A 13134-nucleotide genomic window follows, 5' to 3' on the forward strand; every position below is an offset into this window, starting at 1 on the left:
TGTTGTGCAAATGGAATAGACAAAAGGTGGAAATTATAGGCAATTAGCAAGACACCCCCAAAAAAGGAGTGATTCTGCAGGTGGTGACCACAGACCACTTCTCAGTTCCTATGCTTCCTGGCTGATGTTTTGGTCACTTTTGAATGCTGGCGGTGCTCTCACTCTAGTGGTAGCATGAGACGGAGTCTACAACCCACACAAGTGGCTCAGGTAGTGCAGTTCATCCAGGATGGCACATCAATGCGAGCTGTGGCAAAAAGGTTTGCTGTGTCTGTCAGCGTAGTGTCCAGAGCATGGAGGCGCTACCAGGAGACAGGCCAGTACATCAGGAGACGTGGAGGAGGCCGTAGGAGGGCAACAACCCAGCCTTTGTGCAAGGAGGTGCACTGCCAGCGCCCTGCAAAATGACCTCCAGCAGGCCACAAATGTGCATGTGTCTGCTCAAACGGTCAGAAACAGACTCCATGAGGGTGGTATGAGGGCCCGACGTCCACAGGTGGGGGTTGTGCTTACAGCCCAACACCGTGCAGGACGTTTGGCATTTGCCAGAGAACACCAAGATTGGCAAATTCGCCACTGGCGCCCTGTGCTCTTCACAGATGAAAGCAGGTTCACACTGAGCACATGAGCACATGTGACAGACGTGACAGAGTCTGGAGACGCCGTGGAGAACGTTCTGCTGCCTGCAACATCCTCCAGCATGACCGGTTTGGCGATGGGTCAGTCATGGTGTGGGGCCGCACAGCCCTCCATGTGCTTGCCAGAGGTAGCCTGACTGCCATTAGGTACCGAGATGAGATCCTCAGACCCCTTGTGAGACCATATGCTGACACATGCACATTTGTGGCCTGCTGGAGGTCATTTTGCAGGGCTCTGGCAGTGCACCTCCTTGCACAAAGGCGGAGGTAGCGGTCCTGCTGCTGGGTTGTTGCCCTCCTACGGCCTCCTCCACGTCTCCTGATGTACTGGCCTGTCTCCTGGTAGCGCCTCCATGCTCTGGACACTACGCTGACAGACACAGCAAACCTTTTTGCCACAGCTCGCATTGATGTGCCATCCTGGATGAACTGCACTACCTGAGCCACTTGTGTGGGTTGTAGACTCCGTCTCATGCTACCACTAGAGTGAGAGCACCGCCAGCATTCAAAAGTGACCAAAACATCAGCCAGGAAGCATAGGAACTGAGAAGTGGTCTGTGGTCACCACCTGCAGAATCACTCCTTTTTTGGGGGTGTCTTGCTAATTGCCTATAATTTCCACCTTTTGTCTATTCCATTTGCACAACAGCATGTGAAATTTATTGTCAATCAGTGTTGCTTCCTAAGTGGACAGTTTGATTTCACAGAAGTGTGATTGACTTGGAGTTACATTGTGTTGTTTAAGTGTTCCCTTTATTTTTTTGAGCAGTGTATTTGGAAATGCTGTCAATTCCTTGTTTTCTGTTATGGAGGCAGCCTTAAATATTTACTAAAACCTACTAGCTAGCAGGGCACCTTTTTTAATATTTACTAAAACCTACTAGTTAGCAGGGCACCTTAAATATTTACTAAAACCTACTAGCTAGCAGGGCACCTTAAATATTTACTAAAACCTACTAGCTAGCAGGGCACCTTAAATATTTAATAAAACCTACTAGCTAGCAGGGCACCTTAAATATTTAATAAAACCTACTAGCTAGCAGGGCAACTTGTTTAATATTTACTAAAACCTACTAGCTAGCAGGGCACCTTAAATATTTAATAAAACCTACTAGCTAGCAGGGCAACTTGTTTAATATTTACTAAAACCTACTAGTTAGCAGGGCACCTTTTAATATCTACTAAAACCTACTAGCTAGCAGGGCACCTTAAATATTTACTAAAACCTACTAGCTAGCAGGGCACCTTAAATATTTAATAAAACCTACTAGCTAGCATGGCAACTTGTTTAATATTTACTAAAACCTACTAGCTAGCAGGACACCTTTTTTAATATTTACTAAAACCTACTAGCTAGCAGGGCAACTTGTTTAATATTTACTAAAACCTAGTAGCTAGCAGGGCACCTTAAATATTTACTAAAACCTACTAGCTAGCAGGGCACCTTTTTTAATATTTACTAAAACCTACTAGCTAGCAGGGCACCTTAAATATTTACTAAAACCTACTAGCTAGCAGGGCACCTTTTTTAATATTTACTAAAACCTACTAGCTAGCAGGGCACCTTACATATTTACTAAAACCTACTAGCTAGCAGGGCAACTTGTTTAATATTTACTAAAACCTAGTAGCTAGCAGGGCACCTTAAATATTTACTAAAACCTACTAGCTAGCAGGGCACCTTAAATATTTACTAAAACCTACTAGCTAGCAGGGCACCTTAAATATTTACTAAAACCTACTAGCTAGCAGGGCACCTTAAATATTTACTAAAACCTACTGGCTAGCAGGGCACCTTAAATATTTACTAAAACCTACTAGCTAGCAGGGCACCTTAAATATTTACTAAAACCTACTAGCTAGCAGGGCACCTTAAATATTTACTAAAACCTACTAGCTAGCAGGGCACCTTAAATATTTACTAAAATCTACTGACAGGGCACCTGAGAATAGCAAATGACTTCCTTAGGGTTCATCTCAAAGCTGTGCCTTTTAAAAAGACATCCTTGTATTTTCTTTGTAGCCAGTCACTGTGTTGTTTGTAGAGCTGTGGCTGACCTATGGCCACTCGCTGCATGCTGTAATAATCATCTCATTAGGCTCACTCTGTCCTGTGCTCTGTGTCTCCACCACTGTTGTTAATCACACCACTGTACTAAACACACTTGTCCTTTTACCTCAGATGCCCTCTGTAGGTTCTTCTTAGAACTGTTTTGACTCCACTCTGTCAGGGATCTTGGTATAATGTGTTTTTCTTCTACCATCGCCGTAGTTCTTATTTATTCTAATGCCCCGAGTCAGTCTCTTCATGTTGATTCTACTCCTAGAGGTGTTCTGATGTTGGTTAGAAGGAACGGATCTAACAAATTAACATCTCATGGCATCCATTTACTCATCTATGTTCTTGTAACCTGGCTTCAGGTCAGTTCCTCTGTCTAGCGATGCCATTTCCAGTGTTCCATTCAGGCAAGGCTAGTCAGAAGACAGCACATACAGGCATGGCAAGGCTAGTCAGAAGACGGCACATACAGGCATGGGACCTGGCTATTGTTGCTAACCCTTGAGGCCAGTATAATCTGTGTACACTGATGGTCATTGGCTGCCTTTACACAGGTAGCCCAATTCTGATCTTTTGCCACTAATTGGTCTTTTGACCAATCAGATCAGATATTTTGCCAATAATTGGGCAAAAGATCAGAATTGGGCTGCCTGTGTAAACACAGCTAGTGTGTAACACATTTCTCCTCTTGTCCTCTAGATGTTGAAATGAAATTACTTCTCACTTTAACAGTTTACCAGGGTGGTGTTCATTCGGGCACGTTTTAAAACAAAATTTTGGACAAGTTTAGGTTAGACCCATCACTGCTTTAGTCTGTTTTCTTCCGTTTGGTGCCTAATGGACATGACCCAGTCATTGTATCCAGTGTTGGCTTGCTTCTAACCAGTCTCTCTCCCCATCTAAAGGTGCTGTTGCTTCTTCAAAAGAAAACGGAAGAAGAACACCCCGCGACACAAATGATCAGCAGCACGCCTAGATCGCTCAAAGTCTTGCTCGATAAGGTTCTTAATCGAGAAAATCAATGAAGTCCCATTCAGACCAACGAAGAAGACCACGGGAGAGTGATGAGAGGCGATGTGCGCGCACACACACACACACACACACATACAAGTGTGGCTGTCTGTCGATGGGAATTCCTTTTTGAATTGAGTCGTTTTTCCTCCACGATGCTTGGGAATATTTGGCGGGCCCCGTTGTTGCCGGGATTGGGATCTTGGCTTTTGCAATTAGTTTAAGCTTGATTGATGAGCTGGACAATGGAAACACAACAGACTGTCTGTCAGCCTCCTGCTCTTTCATAAACACACACTGAATGTATGGGCGGGAAGTTAAATGTTTATGCGAGAATTTAGTAGATGGGACAAGTCCTGGGAGAGGAAAGCTTGTTGGCTACTGACTGACTACATGTAAATAATGGACCAATATCAGTTGGAACTGATACACTTCTATAAACGCTTTGGACTTCAGCGTAACAATGTCCACATGGTAGCAACCGAGTGGGCTTTCCTTCACACTGCACGCTAAGGAGAGAAGAGAGGGAGGTGGTGGCTTGAGTGTCGTCTTTACTGCTACTGTCCAATGCCTTAACCAAACCAGCACCCCACAGAGCCAGGAGAGGGTGACACAGGAGGCCAGGCTCTCCATACTGAGAGGATATCTATGGTCCCTGCTTAATGTAATGACATAACATACCACCCAATGTGGAGTTCAGTTCCCCACTGGTGGTACAGTATCTGTAGAATAGGTGGTTCAGAAATAATGTCGACTAGGGGCAACACTTAAAGTTAATTTGGATGTTTGTCAGTGAACCGTCATGTACATTTTAGTGCCATGTCAGCTTTGTGCGTTCAGTCTCTATCTGCAATGTTCATAACGGTGCAACACACTGTGTAAGCCCCTGGTCTCTTACAATGATCTCATGTTCTGTGTCGTTGAGGGAATGCTCTTTCACATTTTCTGCCCCTCTGTTTCCAGTGTATTTGCCCTGTGCTGCAAAGCATCATCTGTGAGACCATTAATGATGATTGATCCCAAATGCCAAGTCCCAAATGGAAAACATGGGATTGCCTCAAAAGGATATTAAGAAGAAGTACCTGGTGAAAATCTGTCTATATGGTGTTTTTTTCAATATCTCTTTGTTTTTCCTTGCAAGTGTCATGGAGGATTGCCTTGAACCAACAAACTGGACGTCGACAATGTCACCATGCCTATCCTCTTCACAGCATTAATTCCATAGGAGTGACTTTTGGGTTTTATGTAATTATGTAGATTTTTTGTTAAATATATAGCTAATGTGAATTTCAAATGTGAGCATATGTATTTTTCTCTTTCAAATAGCCATGAAGTATGAGAAACGGACGGAGGGACAAAAAGCTAGACTTTTGACTGCACTACATTTGTTGACCCACTGTTATTGACCTAAGACCTTGCTTTCCCCGTACTGTATTGATGGATGTGCTCAATATACTTAATTGTAGCGGCCTTGTGTGCTAGTTCTGTTCTAACAATACACTTAACAATTCTGGCTTTAACCCCCCCCTCCTTGTTTAACCCCTGTGCCATGACGTATGTAAACCCACACAGACATACACACCCTAGACATTAATGTATGATGTGATGTCGCCTCCTGGTGGGGTGTTGGATACTGATGTCCTGGTGACCATGGTTGTGTTCAGTAGGGCACACTGTTGCCAAACGTTTTGCAACTGTAATCAATAAACTGTGTTATTGTACAAGGTCAGGTAGTACCTCCTCCGTTTTGGAATCTTTTTTTCTCCCTGCTGAACATGACCCAGGTTGGTCGTCCCATATGGAGGCACAATGCCTGAGGGGACGCCAACCGGCTCAACAGACCTCTATGAGCAGGCATGCTTGTATGTGCATAATGATATTGTATATTTTTATGTTTTATTTTTTCCCACCATTGTGACTTGAACTAGTTTCTCTGGGGTCTAAGTTATTGTGTTGAGAGTACTCGAATATGATACATCTATTGGACTTCTGTTGTCTTACATTTTAGAGGTCAGTACGGTATACCTCTGAGATGTCTTTGAGGGAATAACTGGTGAGGAAAAGGTGTTTTTGAATGACGGGTATTCCTCATAGTGCCTCTTGAATGGGTGTTTTGAGGGAGGGGTTTGGCATTGCTGTCCAGCTTGCCTCTGTTGGATGTCTCTGGGTTCGTGGTTTAGCCTAGGGTTGGATTGGCATTCTGTCGTTCAGGGACATCAGTCGCTGCTGCACAACAGGGTCGGAGGTTCATGTCAAACATGTCAGCAGAATGGCTCCACCTGCTGGGTGTATGAAGGCTTTTCTGTCAGGAGTTCAATCCAGTGTTGCTCAGTCTGTTCTCGGGGTGGGGTGTTGTAGCCCAGCGCTAACACCTCATTCAGCCAATCACTAACTCCTTGAATATTGGCGTCATTGTGTGTTAGTGCAGGGCTGGAACAATAATGTGCATCCTCTGGCTGTCTCCTGAGGATGTTTTGAGAAGCACTACTTTTAATTGACCCACAGTAGACTAGCCATTACAGTTACACTGTGACATACCAGTTCACTTTGTGTAAGGTATTGTTGAATCTAGTGAGACAGACATCCAGAGAATGGCCTTGAATGGTCCCTTCTGTTCCTAATGCCATTCTATGGACTACTATCCGCCGCCGTCACCTGTGCCAGGAAAATGTCAACTAGAACTCTGATGGAATTCCACCTCGTGTCCCACTGCCCTTTTTTTATATTTGTTTCACCCACCTGTAATGTTGAAAGAGAACGTTGCGATTTAAGGTCTATATTGTGTTCTTAAGGTGGCTGACAGTAATACCATAATTATTGAACCACTTGTCAATTACTAATTGTTTTAATTAACTTTCACTCCTCAACCGTACATTTCCATTTCAGTGGACCGTTTTATTTTGGAGTGGAACGTCACTTGTATACTTTGATGTATCTGTATCCTACTGTTAACAGTGGTCTTCTTAATGCAGGTGTTGTATCACTGTTGAAATTAATTTCCTTCCTGCAATTTTGGCTTTACAGCTGATCAACATGAATACTACAAATTGATATGTGCATTCTAGTTTCCTCAAGCCTTTCCACAGCCTGTCTAGAATGAGGGATATTTGCTATAGTGTGTATTTGCATGGCTTATCTGGAGCAGATGTCTGCCTGTTTTAATGGCAAGGCTTCCTGAGGTGGACGTATGAAGCTAAGCCACCCGTACAAAGTTATTCTCTCTGGCCATAATGGAGCTCTACAAAGTCCTCCCATTGGCTTGATAAGTCCTACCCAGAGCACATTCCAATTTCAGGTGTCATTGCTTATACAGTACTACACCTTGCCTGTCAGTCAGACCTCATTGCTTTCAATTGACTTGTGTCTTGTGTTATTCACCATTTTATTTCCTGCATGTCCAAATGGCATGTAAATCCTTATAGCAGCGTAGAGGAGAATGAATGGAAAGAGATGGCGAGTCTTTTTTGGGGGGAGGGGGGTTCTCTGGCACTTTCTTCCTGTCGTTGTACTGTAGAGTTGTCTTGGGTTGGTTGTATAATATGTCTGGGAGAGAAGTTGGGTGTGACACATGACTGCAATGTTTTAATTCTTTTAAGTTTTACAGAGTTCACCATTATATATTTTTTTGTTTTTGTCAGTTGGATTCTGTTAAAGAATATAAAGATGTTTTTTCTTTCAAACTGTGGAAAGTAGAATTGTACAGTACCACAAGTTTATCCCCCTACTCTTGCTCTGGCAATTATTTTCAAAGCTATGATTTAAGAAATGAATCCTACAACTGTATTATGAATATTGTGTTGAAATATGAATGTTACTTCAAATCTATTTGAATGGTTTACCCTAGTTAAGGGCTTCATGAATGAAGGACCCATCTTTTGATTTCTTTCTTTTTATTATAATTTAATTTTAAGTACAGAAAGATAAATGACCAGACTTTTTATCTGAAAGGCCTATTTTCCTAGGGATTCATGTGAGACGTGTCACGTATCCTTACAAATTCACTTTTTATTCCCTCCACGCTTTAAAGGGGAAACACAAGTTTGCACCCTTTTTTTTGGTAAAAATAAAAAAAAATCTCTTAACCTTTTCTTGTGAGTATGGTTCTGTTTTTATTCCCGTACAGTGTCACATTACATTATAATGAGCCATCTTAGAATTGCTGAGAACGCATGCCACCCATAGAAAATGATATTTTTATGGTCACATCTTCTCAGGTCACGTTCAACCTATGGGAGAATCTCAATAGCGTACTCCTTACATCCTCTCGTCTCCTCTACAACCTATTGGATGAGAGAGAGCCAGAGTTCATCCCCTCCGACTTTCTTCAATGGGGTTTGAGGAGGCGAGGAGAGAGGACTCACAATTGAATCTCCCTGTGACTTTTTCCTGCTAGGTTGCAGCTGCACTGCTTCAGTTTTCAAGCCAGCCTACTTCTTCCACACCAGTAAGAATACATTGTTACACTCAGTGAATCTTAAATCAAATTTGTTTTAATGTAATTTAACTAGGCAAGTCGGTTAAGAACAAATTATTATTTTACAATGACGTCCTACCGCTGCCAAACCCTCCCCTAACCCGGACGACGCTGTGCCAATTGTGGGCCGCCCTATGGGACTGGCGTTAACGGCCGGTTGTGATACTGCCCGGAATCGAAACAGGGTCTTGTAGTAGCACCTCTAGCACTGAGATGCTAGAGGTGCCACTCGGGAGCCTATTGTACTACGAAGTGGACTGGATCAGTACCTTTTGTATAAAATTCAATGCACCAAATGTTTTTAGTGTGTCAAAGGTAGACAACCAGCAGCGGGCAGTGTTGCAAAGCTACAAAAACAAATGTCTGCAGCATTTTCTTCCTGCTTCGTAACATAAACTTCCGGTCACAACTTCCCCAGTTCTTTTCCGCCAGCCCAAGCCAACATGGTGGGTATTTTACCAAATTGAATACATCACAATCTGTTTCAATCCTTACCTTTTATCAGTTCCAGACACGTCTACAAGCATATCAAATATTAATTCAAATACGACACATTTTCACAGATATTTATTTGTGATTTGTTGCATTTTATTTACCAGTTTATTGTGTCGTTTCCCTAGCTATGTTGTGAATGTAGCAAGCTAGCTTGCCGGTAGCTAGCACAAGATCTTTCAATCTTGTCACTGCGGACCACTATATCAACTAGCTGGCTAGTTGTGTTTACGGGTCGTGTAGTACGTAGTTTAGCTGTTCCTCGCGTCTGGTAAGAATGATATAGCTAAGATTGTTTAGCTAGAAATGTTATTAGCTAACTAGCTGCTTAGCTAGCTATCTTGCCATCCAGACCAGTGTAGTTAACTAAAGCTATTTTATGTCAATGGTCTTGTGGTGGTCTGCTAGCCAGCCAGGAATTAATGTTGGTTGATGTCAAATTCAGTTACTTGTCACTCAAGGAGTTCTAGCTCTCTGCTGTCAAGAAGAAACAGTTGGCACTATGCATCTAGCTAACTAGCTATGCATATTCTGTTGAATATTGTTCCTGTAGTTGTGCTATGCGCGGCTAGTTTGCATTAAACTACTAGTTGTCAGAGGTTGAAACAATTCCAAGTGAACATTAATAATTGCAGTGATATTGCGTAGTAATTACAGATATGTGAGAGAATGTTGGCAATTTAGAGGTATTGTCTAAAGAAACTGGTGTGATTCTGCCGTTAACAAGCTGATGGTCTTCCCAACAGGGACGAGTCAGGACCAAGACGGTAAAAAAGGCCGCCAGGGTCATCATTGAGAAGTACTACACCCGGCTGGGCAGTGACTTCCACGTCAACAAGAGAGTGTGTGAGGAGATAGCCATCATCCCCAGCAAGAAGCTGCGCAACAAGATTTCTGGGTTAGTGAATGCACCAATACAAGCTTGGGTCACTTTCAGGCCTCAGACCACCCAATACCTCTGTCACATGATCGTGCTGACCCAAATCATACTGTGCTTGCTCAGATATTTTCTTAACCCATTGTAGTTTCCAGCACGGTTCCAGCGTCTGTGGCGTATCCATAACCAGGCCAGTGCAGTACGGCTACGCTCAGTACTTTTAGAAGGATGCAAGTCTGACCAAATGAAGGCTTACTATTTTGTCGCTTCAAGGAGCTTGTGTTGCTGAACCACGGCAGGCTTCTTAGCTCCACGTCCAACATTCCTGTCTGTTAAATCAGGGGCTTTTTTTGCTTTGTCTTACAGATAGAATAATGTAAAGAAAGGGTAAGCTCCTATTCTTGGTTCAGTTGGTTGGAGCTGGAGCATGACGCTGGCAATGTCAAGGTTGTGGATTCAGTTCCTGCATGGATATCTTAAACATAATGTACTCGTTGTGAACTACTTTGAAGAACTCTTTGTAATAGATGTGTTGTGTTCCTGTATGTTTGTGCACATCGGTTGTTCAGTGGTTTAAGGTGTTAAAAGTATAGTCCTGTTATTTAAAGGACTAGTATTGTCTCAATAGTTGAACACTTGTGCTCAGTTCATTCTCAATGACCGTTGACCTCTAGTCTCCAGGTCAAAGTCGGAGATATTTGGCCTGACTGTAGACAAGTGGTGTTTCAATATTGGGCTTGTTGCACATTTAATAATTGTCTGATCCCAATGTAGGTTATTTGCTTCCTGAGCCATCATGCAGAAATTGGCTTTTTTATTGTTGCAAATATACAAGTAGGTAAAAGCCTTTCTATTGAAGTCTTATTCTGATTATCTGAGTGTTTGTGGCATTGTTTTGTTTGTTTTCTCAAATTGACCCAGCCTGCTTCAGGGGTGAGAGGTTGTCTGGACAACATGAGGCCCTGTGCCTCATTCCTCATCTGCTTGAGAACTGTCCCTGTGCTGTAGGTGTTGACCATAGTCAGTGATCTTTGCCACTTACCAATAAAAGGGATTGGAAAGAGACGCTCAAATTGTAGTGTCTGTTGGTGCCCACTTGGGCAACCCAATTCTGATCTTTTTGCCACTAATTGGTCTTTTTCACATCAGATCATTTTCAAAGCTGATTGATACAATGTCAGTAAACCACTGCAACGCCTCCCTGTCTAATCAAACATCATGAAACATGTTCAGGTTGTTTTACGGACTCGGTCTTAGTTATGTCACTCGTCAAACTATGATTAAGGGATTATTAGAGTCAGATGTTGTATTGTTTTCAAGGCCAGGAGTTAAGCTGTGTTGTAGTCTTAGGTCTCTTTATGTAGTGTTGTCTCTCTTGTCATGTGTGTTTTGTCCTATATTTTTAATCCCAGCCCCCATCCCTTTTTTGGTAGACCGTCATTGTAAATAAGAATTTGTTCTTAACTGACTTGCATTGTTAAATAAAGTTAAAATAAAAAGATGCTTAAATCCATGCGCTAGTTTACTGACTCCGTCTACTCTATACTGTTCTGAGTACCCATCTGTGTACAGTACACCCTCAAGTGCTTATCTCTGTCATTGTTGGACATAAATCACCAGAGTGATTTTTTTATTTAGGAAATCTTTTCCCACGCATAAATAGAGTCATATATGAGCCCAAATCTCACTGTATTGTCTGTGTAAAATGCCCCTTTTATATGGTCTGTATTCTCCCATGCGTGTCCCCTCCCTAGGTATGTGACCCATCTGATGAAGCGTATCCAGAGGGGCCCCGTCAGAGGCATCTCCATCAAGCTGCAGGAGGAGGAGAGGGAGAGGAGGGACAACTATGTCCCAGAGGTCAGTGGGGTTCCTCGGTGGTTTACCTCCGAGCCGTGCATTTAGATTCCTGCGTTACGATGCATTTACAACATTCTATGGTAGCCACGTTAGCCTCTGCTTTAATAATATTACATGAGGGATGTTTAAACAATACTATCTAACTGAATGTCTACAATTAAGAGCAGTTGGCCCAACTCTCTGAATATATGGCTCAGATTTACATTGCAGTTTGGTCCTTCATCTTGCTTTAGATAACTTGAGAAATGTCCTTGCTGATATCTATAAGGTTGTAATTTGGTGCCTACCTGTATCGAAAGTGGCTGTGGCATGATTGTTGCCAGGTCATTGATAATGCAGGAAGATGGAACTGACAGATTTTCCCTGTGTTTGTTGGGCCGTCTATCCCTCTCAAACCCTGTATCTTTCAGACACTCGTGCTCGGTTCTATCTTGAGAACACTGGCTCCTGATAGGTTCCTATGAGATCCACTGTAAAGCTGATGGTCTTTGTGTCTGTAGGTGTCTGCTCTGGACCAGGAGATCATCGAGGTGGATCCCGACACCAAGGAGATGCTGAAGCTGTTGGTATGTTCAAAACCTTCCTTCTCAGATCTCACTGCCTGTCTAAACGAGATGTGTGCTTGTGGTTTGAGTACTCTGACTTCATCCAGCAATGTAGCCTCCTATCTCACACTGGGCATAACTTAACAGAGCAGAATGTAAACACACTGACCTAAAAACTACTTTTTCTGAATTTTCTGTTGTAGCTGAGTTAACACCACTACAAGATCGTCTGTGGCCAATAGAAATGCATCTATCAGATTTAGATATGATCATTATTCACACTTTAGTTAAGCACTGTTTCTCTGATAGTGTCTAATATTGCTTTAGCTCAACTTCTGCTGCCAAGTAATTGGTAGCTTTCCCAATACTAAGTAGAGCACTGGAAAGCTTTCCCGTCTTTGCTGTGCACAGTCAGTGTTACCTTCCTATGATGGACCTCAGAATGTAATGCTCATTAGAGCTAGGTGAGGAATTGTTTGACTAAATCTGAAATCTTTCCTCTGTTAGGACTTCGGCAACCTGTCGAACCTGCAGGTCACCCAGCCTACCGTTGGAATGAACTTCAAAACACCCAGGGGAGTTTAGACACGTTTCATATCTCTGTCAATAAAGAGAAGTGGAAAGGAAGCACTGTAGCGGTCTCTTTTGCAAGGTCACAATATCTTACTCTAAGGCTGGGATTCAATCAGAACAAATGTTAACCAGCAATAGCAGACCTCCCTTGTGGCTCAGTTGGTAGAGCATGGTGCTTGCTATGCCAGGGTTGTGGGTTTGATTCCCACACAGGACTAGTATGAAAAGGGAAAACAAATCATTATGCACTCACTATCATAAGTCGCTCAGGATAAGTGTCTGTTAAATGACTCATAATAGAAATAAAGTGGTCGGGAGGAAGAAGTGTGTTGGAGCCGTCAAATCATTGAGCAGCTGCTCTTGCAATCGTCACGCTTCGCCCCACTGTCGTTAAGTTCGGAATGAGAAAGTGTAGGATACATAGAAATAATTACTCACATTGAAAATTAGGATTCATGGGATCTCTGTTAATTCGACTCCGTACAGGCCAATAGCAATGTCCGCTTTAGGTGTAATGCCAGGAGCCGCTTGTGGATTTGACAGCTAAAGCAGTTCCACTTCCGAAACAACCGCTATGTGGATGTCGGCTAAAGCGGATCTGATTG

At 42.8% G+C, this 13134-nt stretch overlaps 2 protein-coding genes and 1 non-coding gene across 6 annotated transcripts in view; all 3 read left to right on the forward strand.

The window, feature by feature from the left end:
• LOC139574998 (casein kinase I) overlaps positions 1–7795 on the forward strand; it is a 43850-nt gene extending 36055 nt beyond the window's left edge. For all 4 annotated transcript variants that reach the window (XM_071399873.1, XM_071399874.1, XM_071399875.1 and 1 more), the window contains one exon: positions 3603–7795. In XM_071399873.1, the coding sequence (XP_071255974.1) occupies positions 3603–3657 (55 nt within the window). In that variant the 3' untranslated portion in view covers positions 3658–7795. The remainder of the gene's footprint in view (positions 1–3602) is intronic.
• Positions 7796–8541: 746 nt separating this feature from the next.
• On the forward strand, positions 8542–12583 carry LOC139575000 (small ribosomal subunit protein eS17-like). Its single transcript, XM_071399882.1, has 5 exons — positions 8542–8628; positions 9421–9572; positions 11306–11411; positions 11912–11977; positions 12464–12583. Exons 1-5 carry the CDS (start codon positions 8626–8628, stop codon positions 12539–12541), a joined length of 405 nt encoding a protein of 134 aa, XP_071255983.1. The 5' UTR covers positions 8542–8625; the 3' UTR covers positions 12542–12583.
• Positions 11697–11824, forward strand: LOC139577372 (small nucleolar RNA SNORA71). Its single transcript, XR_011675264.1, has one exon. It is a non-coding gene; the product is annotated as a small nucleolar RNA SNORA71 (small nucleolar RNA).
• Positions 12584–13134: the final 551 nt, after the last annotated feature.

The sequence above is a fragment of the Salvelinus alpinus genome, chromosome 5, assembly GCF_045679555.1.
Source record: "Salvelinus alpinus chromosome 5, SLU_Salpinus.1, whole genome shotgun sequence".
Taxonomy (NCBI): domain Eukaryota; kingdom Metazoa; phylum Chordata; class Actinopteri; order Salmoniformes; family Salmonidae; genus Salvelinus; species Salvelinus alpinus.